Source organism: Tachysurus vachellii, chromosome 23, assembly GCF_030014155.1.
Source record: "Tachysurus vachellii isolate PV-2020 chromosome 23, HZAU_Pvac_v1, whole genome shotgun sequence".
Lineage (NCBI taxonomy): Eukaryota > Metazoa > Chordata > Actinopteri > Siluriformes > Bagridae > Tachysurus > Tachysurus vachellii.
This window is the reverse complement of record NC_083482.1, coordinates 4,028,451-4,046,858: the sequence shown is the minus strand read 5'-3', so window position 1 is coordinate 4,046,858 and position 18,408 is coordinate 4,028,451. Positions and strand designations below refer to the sequence as shown.

General features: G+C 40.9%; 1 protein-coding gene across 1 annotated transcript in view; it reads right to left on the bottom strand.

Annotated features, from left to right (window-relative positions):
• Positions 1-18,142, bottom strand: part of ptpn4b (protein tyrosine phosphatase non-receptor type 4b) — a 39,664-nt gene extending 21,522 nt beyond the window's left edge. Inside the window, exons 1-11 of the mRNA XM_060859281.1 lie at positions 17,731-18,142; positions 8,199-8,353; positions 6,958-7,065; positions 5,886-5,928; positions 4,859-4,937; positions 4,716-4,760; positions 3,782-3,834; positions 3,337-3,457; positions 2,953-3,040; positions 1,936-2,024; positions 289-352 (exon numbers count right to left, since the gene is read on the bottom strand). Of these exons, the coding sequence (XP_060715264.1) occupies positions 289-352; positions 1,936-2,024; positions 2,953-3,040; positions 3,337-3,457; positions 3,782-3,834; positions 4,716-4,760; positions 4,859-4,937; positions 5,886-5,928; positions 6,958-7,065; positions 8,199-8,336 (828 nt within the window). The 5' untranslated portion in view covers positions 8,337-8,353; positions 17,731-18,142. The remainder of the gene's footprint in view (positions 1-288; positions 353-1,935; positions 2,025-2,952; positions 3,041-3,336; positions 3,458-3,781; positions 3,835-4,715; positions 4,761-4,858; positions 4,938-5,885; positions 5,929-6,957; positions 7,066-8,198; positions 8,354-17,730) is intronic.
• Between the last annotated feature and the right edge of the window lie 266 nt (positions 18,143-18,408).

The following is an 18,408-nucleotide window of genomic DNA, read 5'->3' as shown; positions in this document are numbered from 1 at the left end:
GACACAGAAACATCTGATAGCTACAGTTTACCCTACAGTCCTATACACGGCTACGCCTCAAGCTCAACATTAAGCGGCACAAGACCCTGGAACTTGGAGGTACCTCCGATGGTACATCTCTTGCATCTTTACTGTTTATCTTTCATAACATTTAAAAGTATCTTTAAAAATAATTTAATAAGGAACAGATTCCTTGATACAAAAGAATCCCACAACAAACAATGTGAACAAACAACTTTCCAGAAAAACATGTCAAGATTCCATCACTAAGAAAAAAAAAAAGCTTACTGATTCTTTCCGTAGTTGGATAAAAAACTGTCTTGATTTGAAGGATATTTTGACAATTTTCACCCTGGGGAATGAGCACGTCAGGATGTTAGAGGAAACAGGAAAGAGAAGAAGAAGAATTACCTCAATACAGAACACAGACTTAAATGCATAGACAGGTAAATTATTTATAACATCCCATTATATGAAACAAAATTTAAATGAAATCGATAAATAGGAGTTACGTATATCTTGGCAGCATAAATTAGTACCCCCTTGAAATGAGCAGACTTTTATTCCATTTTTGCTTTTTAAAAACAAGTTTTGGTCACCAGTATCATTAATATAAGAAAAGTGTACATTTTTATATGAGGTGTTGCAAAAATGGATATTCCCTCTAATAAAATTCTACCAGTTTTAATATTCCTTATGGCTTCAATGGTTTTCTTGGAGAATGATCTCTTTCCTGGATGCTGGATGGAGAATGGATCTCAAACGTCTTGCAGGTGTTTTATTGGCTGAAGGTCGTGTGACGCCTGGCTGCTGAATAGCTTTTACTCTGTTCTCACTCATTTTCACTCATTTTCTACCGCTTATCCGAACTACCTCGGGTCACGGGGCGTCATCTATATATCACTATATCTCAGGCGTCATCGGGCATCAAGGCAGGATACACCCTGGACGGAGTGCCAACCCATCACAGGGCATACACACACTCTCATTCACTCACACACTACGGACAATTTTCCAGAGATGCCAATCAACCTACCATGCATGTCTTTGGACCGGGGGAGGAAACCGGAGTACCCGGAGGAAACCCCCGAGGCACAGGGAGAACATGCAAACTCCACACACAAGGCGGAGGCGGGAATCGAGCCCCCAACCCTGGAGGTGTGAGGCGAACGTGCTAACCCTAAGCCACCATGCCCCCGTTTACTCTGTTCTTTCTCAGAAAATCAGCAGTATCCATTATAGCACAAATCTTTTTTTTTTGTACTGGAAATAATCAGTCCATTCATCCCTCTCTATTGATCTAACAAATCATCCATTTATAAAACCTTTTATCCATTGAGCTCCATCAATCCATCCATTAAACCATCCATCCATCTAACAATTCATCTCCATCAAACCATCCACCCACCCACCCATCCATCAACTGAACTCCATCCATTTATCGATCACTCCAAACCACCCCCCCCACCCACCAATCCATCTATCCATCCAACAATCCATCTACATCAAACCATACATCCACCCGACTATCCAACCATCTCCATTCACCCAAATCACCGATCCATCTATCCATCCATCCGTCCATCTCCATCCACCAAACAATCCATCCATCCATTCATTAAGCCCTCTATGAATCCATCCATCAAACAATCCATCCATCTCCATCCATCCATGTTTGTGATCAGAGGAAAGAAACCTCTAAGCCAGAGAATAGTTTTTTTTCCTGAAGATAGATGATTTTTTTGTGAAATCTGTTGGGTTGTACTTATTTATGCTGGCCACTGGACTTCATCAGTACAGATTATGGTACAGAGAAGTAAAACAACATCACTTAAAGAAACAACAGCCCTGTTAGCATGTGCACATCTCTGTTAAGCAACAAAAGTGTCCTGCAAATAGGTTTTAGTGTTGTATATGAACTGTACATGTACTCACCAAAGGAAGTGGTTGACCCGTACCCTGTTTTTATAAATACAAATCCCAGCTGCCATCACACCAATGTGGACCTCAGTGGTGCTCTGGTCCTGGTTTGCATCATGAAAGAGAACCTTGTTGAATCATAGCTATTTTTTAATTTAGATTTAATAAAAAACAAAAAAAAAAACAAAAAAAAAAAACAATAAAAGCTACTCGGAAGTAGCAGATTTGATTTCAATGATTTGACTGGGCCTGAAAACAAACAAACAAAAAAATTCTTTCTTTTTCTTTTTTAATTCCTGTTATACTCTACGTATGTACAGTAGTGAGCATATATAAGAAAATAAGAAGCCCGTTAGGATTCATCCCAATATACTTGAGTCGATTAACTCTGTGCTCACTCCTGGGTCAAGTCCGCACTCACGAGGGCCAGTCGTGGGAGTGTTTCGGGTTGGAAAAAGCGGGAGAGCTCTAGATTCATCCATTTGCTGTTTTGTGAACCCCAGACCACTGTTTTCAAGAGGGACACAAGTCAGTCCTTTTTTTTAAGGATTTTATGATTATGCTATCAAAAAAATGAATGCAAAATCAATTAATTGCCTCAATTTTCAAAGAAGCAGAACAAAATCTCTGCAAGCAGCATCAAACGTTTTGGGGGGGAAAAAAAGGCTGCAACAATAACAAAAAAAAAAAAAAATCGCTGTGAATTCCTGGAAGGACTGAATACTAAGGACCTTGTTTATTTTATTCGGTGAATACTACCGTGATTACAAAATGAGTTTGTATTCATAGAAACGTGAGTCATCGAGAAATCACAAGATGGTTTTATAAGATGCGCATAGTGTTGTATATGACCTTGTATATTCATACTGTATATATTCTATACTGTACGATACAGTGTTGATGTTCTTTTTCGGTATTTTTTGGATGAGATGTGAATACAGACTTTAGTCTAGGAAAAAGAACAGGCCTTAATGAAGGAGGGGAAAATAAATTAAGAAATATATATTGAGGTAGGAAGGAAGCGTTACTCACTCGAGCATAGTGCAGTTCCACTCCATACAGCTCTAAGGAACTGGCAGAATTCAAGTAGTTAAACTCTGACTGAGCAGGAGTGAGTCCACTAAGGGGAAAAGAGAGATAGAGAAAGAGAGAGAGAGAGAGAGAGAGATAATTTGTGCAGTCTGTAAGGAGACTCAATAGAGTTTGGAACAATGAGCTCCCTTGTTCTTGTGTGTGTGTGTGTGTGTGTGTGTGTGTGTATGTGTGTGTGTGTGTACTCAGCTGCTTCCTTTCTACCCTCCACCCCCACCCCCCCACACACACACCAACTTAGTCCAATCACGCTGTCTTTTCCATAATTCTATACGGAGGATTTCCACAGAGCCGTAGCCCTACATCCCATTTCTCTCAGCTTACGTGTGCTGCTGGTGCAGTTTGGCGACCTCCTTCTCGAAATCCTCCGGCGGATTTGGGATGAAGCTGTACTCGGAAAGGTAGTCCGGTGACTGCTCCGATTGGCTGTAGTCCCCCAGCTCGGCTGCAACACAGAGCAAGCATTGTGACCGAGGGCGTGTGTGTGTGAGAAAAAAGCCGGCGAGCACAATGGCTCCTTTGCCCTCTTTAAAAAGTCTCAAGCAGCGAGGCTTCCAGTTCACGTTAAAAAACTGTAAAGCTGGGCCAAGAGCAAAAAGCCAGATGTAAAGACTCAGCTCTACTTATTGCGACAAACATCTAAGCTGTCATTCTTAATGACCTGAACCTAAGCTTCCACCATCACAATAATCTTTGGCGATTTTTGAGGAGATTAATTCCATCCGTTTATGCAAACGAGTCTTCTAAGCCATCTCAAAGCCAAACTCACCCTGAACAGCGTAAGAGGCCAAAACTGCTGCTGCATTCTGGGGACACGGTAACCTAACAGACCAAGAGACAGATCAAGGAGTCACAGTTTACAGCAAATACAGATTAGAATTGTCTGTTAAGGATTGTGCTTTTGTCAGTCAGTCTGTCAGTACATAAATCCTATAAAACACTTATTATAGGAGATGCTTTAGATAAAAATCATTTCAGCTCATGTAAACATGAAAACTGTATTCCACCTTCTACCAAAACAATCATAATAATCGGTAAAAGTTGATGTTGAACCTTGAACATGAGCCCAGTGGCCGTCAGAAGTGACACTTGATGTGGCTGTTTTAACTCATTCACCTTTTACTTTTGAGGCATTTTACGGCAGATGCCCTTATGCAGAGCGGCTTACAATGCATCTCATTTTATACAAGCAATTGAAGGTTAAGGGCCTTGCTCAGGGGCCCGGCGGTGGCATTATAAGGGGCCTGGGATTCAAACAATTCTGATTGGTAATCCAACACCTTAACCACTAGGCTACCACATCCACCTTAAGCTTTGTGGGTTCTTAGTTGCATTTCTGCTCACCGCTGATGTATAGAGTTGTAATTTGAGTTGCTGTAGACTTCCTGTCAACTCTATGAAGTCTGCCAATTTTCCCCAAAATGTGTCTGGTATCAGAATTGCCGCTTGCTGGATGTTTTATGCATCACACCGTGACTGTTAAGCGTGAAATTCCCAAAATATGACCATGTTCTAAAATACTCCAGCCAACCACGGCATGCCACGGAGATTGCATTCTTACCAAAGTCTAATGTTTACAGTCTGATGCATTACACTGATGCTACATGAATACACAGAATATACAACTGCATAAATGTCCCATTTAACAGAACAGTGCACTTGTGTCCCTGTGTAATGAACCCGATCGCACGATTCTTACTTACTTCCCACTCTGGATGTCCTGCTTCAACTGCAAAAAGTACAGGTACCTGAAAATAAGTGTTAAAACGTATATTTTAAAATATGCTGTTTAACGCGGAGCTTTTACTGGAGAAAAAAAAACAAAATGCGTTATAAAAGGTGGCACCTTGTGTACTCCTCTTGAAGTTTGCTTGGATCGCTTACAAAAAACTTCACCCTAAAACTTAGATTATTTGACGTGACTCCTGAAAAATTAATAAAAAAAAAATAAAAAAAATCAGACATTTATTTTAGAGAACCAACCGGTTGAATAACATACAACAGATATAAAAGTCAACAAATCCCGGTTACATCTTACGGTTTATTTTTTGTAAAAATAATTAGGCAAAAATAAATCATGTCAGATCTTTTTCCACGTTTAACCATAGAGCAAGTAATAATAACCAACAAAAAAACAAAAACAACTAACAACAGCCTGGTTGAATAAATAAACTTTGATAAACCAACCTTCTGCATGTAAGTAGTACACACAGTCTCTACCGACACTCCTGTTTGTGCCTTGATCATTTCATTCCACTTAGGATTTAGGTCTGGCGCTAAACAGAAGCAGTGATAGCATTGCACGATGCTTCCACCACCGTGCTTCACCACCGAACACCATGGTTAGAAGCTGTCAGGTTTCTGAACCCATTTTACCATGTTTTGAGGTGAATATTAGACCCTAGACACCCTACCCTATGGACCAGGGAAAAATATGAAAGCTTGTCATCACATGTAAGTAGTGACTAGTACTTGGCAGTGATCGCTGCAGCTCCTTTAACGTTGTTGTCGGTCTTTTGGAGAGATTTCCTGTTCTTGCTTTTTGGTGGTACAGCCAATGTTTTGTAAATTATTTTGCAATACGGATTGATAGCTTGAAATCCTGTGTATGCTTGCTAAAAGCTTTAGAGACCATGATAAAGGCCCGGTTACAAAGGCTTGGTTATTGTAAAAAATTTTTCTTTTTGCTTACAAAAAAGAGACTTTTTTTTTTTTTTATACGTCAAATGTTGGTTGCCAGATCACCGTGAAAAGATCAGACATGATTTACTTCTTTTAATCACAAAAACCTACAGGGTTAATATGGATATGTGCGTGTGACTTTTTTCATCCACTGTAAAGAATTTTAAGAATGAAAAGAACATTTCACCTACTTTTCAGCTGTTTTCTTATCGGTTTGCTCGGGTCCAGCCACCTCTATAAATAATGCAACAAAGAGAAGATTGTGTTGTCAGTTTCAGCATGCACTTTGATTCCCTAACAACAGCTTAAATGAAGGGTTTCTTGGGTCAAGTAGTGTGTGAAATAAAAAGTAAAACATTTATCGCTTCTAAATAACATTGGTCCGAATCGATGAATTATGCATCTGGTGTACTTTCGCTTCCGCTGCTCTGTTAACGCTCTTGTATCAGTTACAAACCACTGGAGTATGACGAGACCTGAGACTCAACACCGACTGTTCAGGTCACTGTGTGTGTGAGTGTGTGTGTGTGTGTGTGTGTGTGCGCTTTCATTCATCCTTGTCTCTAATAATTTACCAGAAGAAGAGGCACTAAGAACACGTTTAATTAGTTGAAGGATTTTTTTGTTTGAGTGAATGTTAGTGCATCTCTCCATCCATCAACCAATCAACCCCTCCTAGTCATTTAGCCGCTTGTTTTTCCACCATAAATCCCTCCATCTGTGTGTGTGTGTGTGTGTGTGTGTACTGAGTGAGTATGCAGCTTGTATTTGATCACGTGCACTCGCTCGAAACAGAGACCTACGTCACGAATAAAGGAGGACTGTGAGACTGTAAGTGTGCCATGTGGGACAGGGCACGAGTGGTGATAATTCACTCTGCTAGCTTGGTGTTAATAGGTATAATTTACGAAAAGGGGCACTTGGGAATGGCGTAAGAAGGCAAACAGGACAAATTAAATAAATAAACCTATGAGGAAAATATAATACGTAGCTGTTTCTCTATCAATTTAGAGGCAGTGCGTCCACCAGAGCAACTGTCCAGTGTGTGTGTGTGTGTGTGTGTGTGTGTGTGTGTAGCTTTGCACATTTATCCACTGTCTGTGTATGCGTACACACATCGGTATGTCCTTTAACCCTTTCATCCATCTGTGTGAATTACAAAAAAGAACAGGTTTCACTGAAGAACCCTATGTCTGTGTGTGTGTGTGTTTGTGCACGTGTGTGTGTGTGTGTGTGTGTGTGTGCACGTTTTATAAGGCTTGCCTGGCAGTCCAAGGAGTCGTCGGTGATCTGAAGTCCAAAATAGTCTTGCTCCGTCAGTTCCAGATGTTTAAAGACTGCATCCAGTAAGACCTGACCCTGATCCTGCTTCTAATTATACAGAGAGAAAATGTGGATTTTTTTTTTAGTCACATTGTAACTGCTGAGAATTTAAGCAGCGATGACGCAAAACTCTACGACGCATACTAATCTACAATAATTCATGCAAATGTATGCTAATGTGTGCACTTTTGGCTCACTGACCACAAAGAGGTGGGGGGATTGGGCTTGTGGGGGGGGGGCATAGTTGGGATATCAGGATCCTTCTCTGCTCGGTTTGTGTAACGGTGATGGAATGACTCGTATTAAATAGCACTGACCCAATCAGGGTTGTTTGATTCTCACTGAATCAAATCACTGCCTCATCATATTTTATTCATTTTTCTCAATCAAAACCTTTTCTTACGAAACTGTCCATTTTTTTAAACACTCTCGGAAGGAGTCTACAGTGTCAACACTAAACTAACAACTTTTTTATACATGCACTTAAACTAGACAAAAATCTCATTATATGTTATTATGTTATTGTAACTGGTTTGTTTTTGGACTTCTTCAATTCACGAGTAAGCAAACGTCAGACTGGGCAGCACACCTGAGCACCACACTCAGTATTTATCTGCATCCGTAAGTATTGGAACAGCAAGAGCAAATTTTTTTTGTGTTGCTATAGACTGAAGCTATTTGGGTTTGAGATCAGCAGACGGATTTGAGACGAGACAACATGGATATCAGATTGTGTTTCTAACGGTGTCAAGTAAGAATATGATGGACAAATAAATAAGAGAAAGAAAGAGATGAACTGAAACGTATGATGGAAAGCTCAAAGTGTGAGGAAAAAAAAAACGAACTCCTTCAGATCCGAAACGTACAAAAGATCATCTGTGAAACGTGGTGGTGGTAGTGACATGGCTTGGGCTTACAGTACATGGCTGCTTCTGGAACCTTCTCACTAATCTTTACTGACAATGGGACTCATGATAAAGTCAGACATCTACAGAAACATCATGTGTGTCCAATTTAGAGAAATACGTCCGGATCTTTCAATCTCAAGCCCGAATGTCTTCAATGTATTACAAAAAAAAAACCAAAAGAATTAGAGCAACTGTTCCAGCAGTTTCAGAGTGGACTGTATATTAGAAAATTCCATCTTACTGACAAGATTGCTTGTGTGTGTGTTTACGTACATTAGCTCTGAATTCTTGCACCGTGTTGTCCAGCAGCAAAACGTTACACACCACCTGTGAGCTCGGTCTGTCTCGTGCCACTTCAGACTCTCCCACATCGGAGCTTCGGCCAGCAGGCAACCGGAAGCGTGCTGTCATTACTGTCCCCGCACCGTCTGCGAAAGACACCCAACCTCCATGAGTGTGTAAGAGATTACAAAAAAAAAAACATGTATATACACGGAAGTAAGAAAATAGTCTATAATAGCGCCTGAGATCCCGAATCTGTTACTGTTTAATACATTACTGTTTCTACAATAACGCTGCATTCACGGGTGGATGTTTTCATAATCTAAGCTTAACGAGGATCAGATTTAAAAACATGTTATTTAACAAAAAAGAATCTCTAATCATCGATATGAAGAAGACAGAGGGCTACAGTAGAAAGTATACAGTAGTGTATAGTAGCTATAGGTCAAGTTATAACAGGAACCTGTGTAGTGGATGCTCTATGACATTGCACCTGCTTATAAGTGGTTAAAAAGCATGTCATTACAAAAGGGTATAATTATCAGTACAACTCATCAGTATAAATAGGCAACCGTTCTAAACTAGGGTTATCATGGATCATGAGCCAAACTGAAGAACATTGCATGTCTAGGTGTATACTGTTTTACGTATGCAGAATTTTAAGAACGAGACACCTGCAATATATTGTGTACCTAATGTACGACATATTGTGATCTAATGTATCATACTATTGTGAAGTGCACTGGATTTATTTGGATCTAATTCTAATCTAATTATAAAGGCAAAGCGCCCTACAGAGAAAGAATTGTTTTATCGACTGTTGGCTCTGTTAGCTTAAAGAAATGTCCTGAGTAACTAATAACCATGTGCTGTATTTATGAATTATACCATCTTTGCAAGAGAACCACAATGGGTTAATGATAATTAATTATTGATCCTATTAATATAATTATCTAGCACTTCGTATTTAAGGCATGTTGAATCACAAGCTCTGGTCTTGTTGGATATAATTACATGATAACTGCTTGAATTACCTTTTGGCATTTATACCTATGTTGTTAAGTCTTACAGTGGAGGCTAAATATTTTTCAACACCTAAACATCAAACTCAAATTTTTACAGCTATTACCATACATTTCCTTTGGTGTGTCAATCAGAATATCTCCTTTATTTCACATGGGCATTTGAAAATTACAGCTAAAAGATGGATTTATTTCAGGTCATAACTCAAAACTTCAAAATACGATGCCGCCACCACCGTGTTTCACAGTTGAAGTGGTGTTCTTTGGTTAAAAGCCTTAGCCTCACATCTTTACACAGTGCTGACCATTATGGCCGAATCTGACAAGAGAACACTTGTGGTGATCAGGAGAAAAGGATTAAAGAGCTTCTACCTTGCATAGGGTTGGGAACCGAGAACCGGTTCTTATTCAGAACCGGTTCTGTTTTTTAACAGGAACCGGAACCGCGCGGAATTTTTAAGTTGCGGTTCCAAACGCGGTTCCGATGCGATGACGGGCAAAGCGCTGGGAGCGGTCACTTTAAATAGCCATGTCTTACCTCATGAATATTAATTGTTTTACAGTCACGCAACCAAATTAACGCAGCTTACCACAGAAATCAGTCACTCGCGCTGCTGTTCTGAGGTACGCTTTGTGTTAAATATGTCAAAAAAAGTCTAATGTGTGGATTCATTTCCAAAGCTACAACAATGAAGCAAATCTCCCCCCCTCTGAGACGGTTTTCTCCACAGCTGGAGATACAATAAGGTCTCGTCTTCTCCCAGAGAAAGCAATTCTTCAGAAAAATTGCTAACTGTTTTGCTAAGTTGTAATTCTGGATGTTAAATTTGATGTTGGATTTATTTCAATTTAAATTGATATGAATTGAAATACTCTGTTTAAAATATTTAAAGAGTAATAATAAACACTATTAATAAACACAAATGGAATTGTTTAAGTATTGTGCATTATTTTTCACATTTCTTTTATTATGGAACCGGCATCAGAACCGGGAATCGTAAGGCAGAACTGGAACCGGAATCGGAACCGGAACATTTCTTTTGATACCCAACCCTAACCTTGCATGACTCTCTTAGAGGTGAATAAAGTTCTAGTTTGTAAAAGACATTGCCGTGGTGGTGAATCAATTACTAAATGTAAATGGTTTTATTTCTAACTTGGATCTATCTAGTTTACACAATGCAGTGTTGATCAGCAGTGTGTTGGTGTATTACTGTACATGAGGAAAATAAAGCTACCTGAAAAACATGGTGAGTTGTTCTATGGAGGCATGATCACTTGAAACAATCATCTGAACATAGGGCATGTGAAAGTGAGCTTACAAATGCCAACAATGTTTTTGCATCAAAACAAGCCATTTAGGTTTAATGGCCTAATGATCAGAATATTAGGGGTTCATCCTAAGAAATGGTAAACATCGGCTTTAAAACAAAGTCAGAAATACCCTTGAGTCTGTAAAGCCAATCACAGACAAAAGAACGCAAGACATTACAGATAAAATTACAGAACCCATAGTGATGCACATTATCGTAATGAAACGCGAGGCGTTTATAAGATTAATTGAGACACTGGAGCGCAGTTACTCGATCCCTAAGCGTTTTACAATCTCTGAATCCCTGATTTGTATGCACAGCAATCCTCCTGACCAAGTTCTAACCCAGAAAAGAAGCTCTGTAGCAGTGGGTTTGATGGCAGACATTCAGCAGTCAGTGTCCATTTCATTACCAAAGATGACAGAAAACTAGTGAAAGCGTTGGACAAGAACCTGTAAAGTCAGTCAGTTTTCTGTCTTTGGAAACCAGCAATTTCTTAGTAACGTGACATTTTTTCTGAAAGTTAAAAAAACGATGTTTATAGGTGCGATAAGACAAGTGACAACAGGAACCAACCAATTTCAACAACATTTTTAATGTACCATCAAACAGATAACACGCATACAGTATGTCTGGGCCTGTGTTTGGGGAATGTTAAATGTTGATGGTTCATTGTGCTTGAATGTAGAACCCTAAAAGCATTGTCTGCTTGCTATTTTCAGAAAATGAGTTAGAGTTTTAAAAGGTTATTTTCTAGATTAAAGAGGATTCCATGAACAATAAAAAAACCCCTCATCAAAGACGTTCTGCCAGCCTTTCTTTTCCACAAGCCTTCTTCTGAGAATGTGGAGTTGGTACATTCTCAACACAGTCATACAGCGAGCAAAGGTCAGTGGGGTATTCTTAACCTGTTCACAAATAACTTACCAGAGGTACTTACAAAGCTGTGAGCACAAGTACAACAAATCAGACTAGCATACAACTACCCCATGCAAAGTCCTCACTCCCCCCTACAATATCCTCACTCCCCCCTACAATATCCTCACTCCCCCCCTACAATATCCTCACTCCCCCTTACAATATCCTCACTCCCCCTTACAATATCCTCACTCCCCCCTTACAATATCCTCACTCCCCCTACAATATCCTCACTCCCCCCTTACAATATCCTCACTCCCCCCCCGCAATATCCTCACTCCCCCTACAATATACTCATTCCCCCTTCAATATGCTCACTCCCCCTACAATATCCTCCCTCCCCCCTTACAATATCGTCACTCCCCCCCTGCAATATCCTCACTCCCCCCCGCAATATCCTCACTCACCCTACAATATACTCATTCCCCCTTCAATATCCTCACTCCCCCTACAATATCCTCACTCCCCCTACAATATCCTCACTCCCCCTACAATATACTCACTCCCCCTACAATATACTCACTCCGCCTACAATAACCTCACTACCCCCTACGATATCCTCACTCCCCCTACGATATCCTCACTCCCCAATAAAATATCCTCTCTCCCCTTCAATATCTTCACAACACCCTACAATATCTTCACTCCCCCCTACAATATCCTCACTCCCCCTTACAATATCCTCACTCCCCCTTACAATATCCTCACTCCCCCCGCAATATCCTCACTCCCCCTACAATATACTCATTCCCCCTTCAATATCCTCACTCCCCCTACAATATACTCATTCCCCCTTCAATATGCTCACTCCCCCTACAATATCCTCCCTCCCCCCTTACAATATCGTCACTCCCCCCCGCAATATCCTCACTCACCCTACAATATACTCATTCCCCCTTCAATATCCTCACTCCCCCTACAATATCCTCACTCCCCCTACAATATCCTCACTCCCCCTACAATATCCTCACTCCCCCTACAATATCCTCAATCCCCCTACAATATACTCATTCCCCCTTCAATATCCTCACTCCCCCTACAATATCCTCACTCCCCCTACAATATCCTCACTCCCCCTACAATATCCTCAATCCCCCTACAATATCCTCACTCCCCCTACAATATCCTCACTCCACCTACAATATCCTCACTCCCCCTACAATATCCTCACTCCACCTACAATATACTCACTCCCCCTACAATATACTCACTCCGCCTACAATAACCTCACTACCCCCTACAATATCCTCACTCCCCCCTATAATATCCTCACTCCCCCTACGATATCCTCACTCCCCAATAAAATATCCTCTCTCCCCTTCAATATCTTCACAACACCCTACAATATCTTCACAACACCCTACAATATCCTCACTCCCCCCTACAATATCCTCACTCCCCCTTACAATATCCTCACTCCCCCTTACAATATCCTCACTCCCCCCTTACAATATCCTCACTCCCCCCGCAATATCCTCACTCCCCCTACAATATACTCATTCCCCCTTCAATATGCTCACTCCCCCTACAATATCCTCACCCCCCCCTTACAATATCGTCACTCCCCCCCGCAATATCCTCACTCCCCCCCGCAATATCCTCACTCCCCCTACAATATACTCATTCCCCCTTCAATATCCTCACTCCCCCTACAATATCCTCACTCCCCCTGCAATATCCTCACTCCCCCTACAATATCCTCACTCCCCCTACAATATCCTCACTCCCCCTACAATATCCTCACTCCCCCTACAATATCCTCACTCCGCCTACAATATCCTCACTCCGCCTACAATATCCTCACTCCGCCTACAATATCCTCACTCCCCCTACAATATCCTCACTCCGCCTACAATATCCTCACTCCGCCTACAATGTCCTCACTCCCCCTACAATATCCTCACTCCCCCTACAATATCCTCACCCCCCTACAATATCCTCACCCCCCTGCAATATCCTCACTCCCCCTGCAATATCCTCACTCCCCCTACAATATCCTCACTCCCCCTGAAATATCCTCATTCCCCTGCAATATCCTCACTACCCCTGCAATATCTTCACAGCCCCCTAAGATATCCTCACTCCCCATACGATAACCTCACTACCCCTGCGATATCTTCACAACACCCTATAATATCCTCACTCCCCCTACGATATCCTCACTCCCCAATAAAATATCCTCTCTCCCCTTCAATATCTTCACAACACCCTGCAATAACCTCACTACCCCCTACAATATCCTCATTCCCCCTACAATATCCTCACTACCCCCTGCGATATCTTCACAACACCCTACAATATCATTACCGCCTGCGATATCTTCACAACACCTGCAATATCCTCACTCCTCCCGTCAATACCTTCACTTCTCCTGCAATATTTTCACCATGCATGCAATATCCTTATAACCCCTTTCAAAACCTTTACTACCCCCTGCAACACCTTTACCACCCCCTACAATATTCTCACTACCACTGCAATATCCTCACTACCCCCTGCAATATCTTCACAACACCCTGCAATATCCTCAGCCCCCTAAGATATCCTCACTCCCCATACGATAACCTCACTACCCCTGCAATATTTTCACAACACCCTGCAATATCCTCTCTCCCCCTACAATATCCTGTCTCCCCTTCAATATCTTCACAACACCCTGCAATAACCTCACTACCCCTTGCAATACCTTCACCACACCATGCAATAACTTCATAATTACTTTTTGGGAGGTTGATGCTTAGCAGGTCTGAGTTGCATTTGCACATGTCCAAGGTAAAGGTTTCTGATTTGTAACAGCTGCAAAGGCAATACCATAATTAGGTATTAGACCCATGGAGAATACTCTAACAAATCACTCAGACTGAAAATACATTTACTAATCTGATTTAACTGTCTACTTGGACTTATACTTTGTTTGTGAATTGACAGGTTTTATTCTTACGGTTAAATTTAGCTATCAACTAACTGACTTAACTGATTCAATAGATGACTTTAAAGTAAATGTGTTGATTCATGGGGTACGGAGATTTGATTTCTGTGACAGCACCAAGGGAAAAACATGCAGCATAAGAATTGAACTGATGTTTAATTCAGTTTCATGCAAATTCAATTTGGTAAAAAGCAACAAAAGCCAAACAACTGGCTTCAAGGATTCCTTGGACTAATCTGATGGTTTGTGTGGTCCAATGCTGTAATTCCGTACTGACAAATTCAGTTTGTAATTGATTAGTTTCTAGTTACTGGTTGCTGCATGAAAATGGGAGGAAAACAAATAGCTAGCTGTTACCTCTTATCCTGTCACATACAGCCAGTCATTAAATGTGTATAAAGATATCACAAAGAAATATAAAGCTTGGACAGAAATAGTGGCTGGTGCCTGTGCTGAGTGTTCATTGACTAATATTGTTAACTTGCGTAGAAATTCTGCCATGTAATGTAAAGCAAATAAAAATTTGTCATGCTGTTAGTTCATTATTTATGTTTATGTGTGTTTAACAAGTTTAATATGTAGGCTATTCATTGTTTCTAACTGAAACTATGATAACGGTAATGGTTGTTACATGCCCAAAAGAGACAAACCACAACAGAGATTTGTTGCATGCTAGTATGAACCTATTCAAATCAATTATTAGTATAGCGCTTTTAACAATTGTAATTGTCTCAAAGTAGCTTTACAGAAGTATAGAATACAACAGATTAATAATTATCCCTAATGAGCAAGCCGGAGGCAACAGTAGCAAGGAAAAAACTCCCTGAGATGATATGAGAAAGAAACCATGAGAGTATCCAGGCTTACAGTAGAAGAGAACCTTCCCTCATACTGCAACACTAAATTTGTTGGCACAAAAAAGCCAACTAGAAATACTAGATGGAAAAAAGGCTAGCTATTTATACTAGCCAGCTTGCACTTCCATCAAAGGGATATCCTAATTTGAAAAAGCTGAGAAAGTTAGCCATGTCTATTGTGTGAAATGAGCATAAGGAGTATCTTAAAAGACAATCTAAAATTGAACGACTATAATGACCGATACAAGCAAAGCAAAACGTATGGATTGGGATTGAAATGCTGAAATTTAGCTTCATCTCCTTCATGTCCTTTTACAGGCAACGCTTCTGTAGCATTTGAACGCTCAGTGGATAGCTGTCTATACAACAGGAGGTCACACTGGTTGACCTTCTAGGGGTCATGCATTGACCTCCTAGCGGAATTCCTGCCAATTAAGCAGTGGCACTCTTTACTGTAGCTCATCCAATAACAACGGAAGGACGTATTGTATTTTAGTTACTATAACATAATGCATATAAACTATACATAAAGCAACATGTATAGTTTTTTTTTTCTAAATACAGATTTATGTTTCTGCTTTTTAAAGCAAATTCTGTCAAACCTGCCATCTTGGATTTCTGCCACATTGGGATTTTGCAACATGGACAAGACATGGTTCTTTTCTATCAAGCCGCAAGTGTTGTAATATAAAATAGATCTTTCAAATACTTACTAAGAAAAGTGTACTCACAAATTTGCAGTGTTTAACAGACTGACGGTGAACTTTCGTCCACTTTCAAGTCTTACGAGTTACAAATCAGGTTGCACCGAAGAATTAGACAACGTCACATTTTCAAAAGAGAAACATGCTTTTCCTGAGCCAGCATGCTAATGCGATTATCAAATAATATGATGTAGCTGTAGCACAGTGATAACTAATGATTATTTGTCTATTTTATCTGTCCTAATAGGACCCTATTTGTCTAATGCTAATTTGTAGTAATACCATGTGTCCTCCAACCCCTCTTTATTTCCTTTACTAGCCTTTCTCTGAATGAAACAGAGAAAGGGCACACCCAGGATTTAAAAAAAAAAAAATAGTAGATAGAGAACGGATAGCAGGATCTACACACCGCTTGTGTCATCAACTATCCCTTTATACGCAATATATCACAGTGGTCTTTTTTTATTGAAGCGGGTCTCTGTGCACACACACACACAAACCCCTACCTTCTTGACAATAGGTAGTTCACAGCAACAACGGTTACTTCATACCTGCCCTACAGCAACAGTGGGACGGAAAACGGAACAACATCATCGTTTTGCTCAAATGCAGGCAAATATGTAAATATATTTACACCTCCGCTTTGCACTCTAGCCTTCCCAAATGAAGAGATGAACAGGGCAGGTGCTGCAGGAGAGTGCGCACCTAGACAGAGGAGCTGAGTGAGGTGATGTCATCCATTCAGCTGAAAGAGGCGTGCATGTCCAAGAAGCCAGGGCTGTAATCATACACCTACAGTCTTCATATAAGTCCAACTCAACACTAATGAACTCTCTGGAAGTCTATATGAGGCTATTTCCACCTTGGGAATATTTGCATATGTCGTCTTGTATGTATTGGCATGCAAGAAGGCACAGTGTTACATAATGTACAGATTGGGTAAATATGCTGTTGGCCAGTAACAGAGGACTGTGCTAGGAATCAATTCAGATGATGTAATGTGGCATACGTGCATGCATGCAGAAAGACAAGAAAGCAGGGAGAGAGAGAGAGAGAGGGAGGGAGAGAGAGGGGGGGGGTGGAGAGAGAGAGACAGAGAGAGAGAGAGAGAGAGAGAGAGAGAGAGAGAGAGAGAGAAAGAGGGGGAGAAACAGAGTGAGAGAGAGAGAGAGAGAGAGAGAGAGAGAGAGAGAGAGGGGGAGACAGAGAGAGAGAGGGAGTGAGAGAGAGAGAAAGAGTGAGCGAGAGAGGGGGAGGGGGGGAAGAGTGAGAGAAAGAGAGAGAGAGAGAGAGAGAGAGAGAGAGAGAGAGACAGAGAGAGAGAAAGACACACAGAGAGAGAGAGAGAGAGAGAGAGAGAGAGAGAGAGAGAGAGAGAGAGAGGGAGGGAGAGCGAGAGAGAGAGAGAGAGAGAGAGAGAGAGAGAGAGAGAGAGAGAGACAGAGAGAGAGACAGAGAGAGAGAAAGACACACACAGAGAGAGAGAGAGAGAGAGAGAGACAGAGAGAGAGACAGAGAGAGAGACAGAGAGAGAGACAGAGAGAGAGAAAGACACACAGAGAGAGAGAGAGAGAGAGAGAGAGACAGAGAGAGAGAGAGAGAGAGAGCGACGCTGCAGGTGTAACGGTACAATCCGGGAACCTGATTCATGCAACATGACTGAAAAACGTTCAGAAAGCCCGATTCATTCAAAAGTATCAGAGAATCCGATTCATGCAAAAATAATAATGAGCTAAAAACCAGAAGCTGATTGATGCCCAGCAGTGAAAGCGATTCTCACCGTCATATACAGGTCCGAGAGAGAGTCCAGGTGATGGTAAATGGTGATGTAGCTGTGATGGAGGAAATAAGGGAAGCCGGAGGCAGAGAGAAGGACGATGTTCATCTGCTGCAAAACCGAAAAAGCCCCATTTGCTGTTTCTCCTAAAAGAGGGCCAGCAGCCTTCACACGCATACGCACGCACGCAGGCGCGCGCCGCACGCACGCGCAAAGCCAAATACAGAAATAATCCCTCCTGCGTCTAGTCTCTCCTTTACAGCTTATTCACGCCGACATGGTCGTCAGTCCTTTGCACGATATGCTAATTAGATTTTTTTGTCACCCATTCCATCAAGCCAGCATATGTTCTCATAGCTGTATTAGCAGCTGAGCCGCAGCGGCGCTAACATGGCGCAAACGCCTCGCGCACCCACAGCGGAGAGGCGGGGCTAGAACTGGGGGCGGGGCTTCAATACCTACAGCGGCTAAAGGATTGTATAATAATAATAATAATAATAATAATAATAATAATAATAATAATAATAATATTGTAATAATTATCATTATAATAATGATAATAATAATAATTATAATAATAATAGTGATGATAATAATGCTGATAATAATAATAATAATTATTATTATTATTATTATTATAATGAGGATAATGATGATAATACTACTACTAATAATAATAAT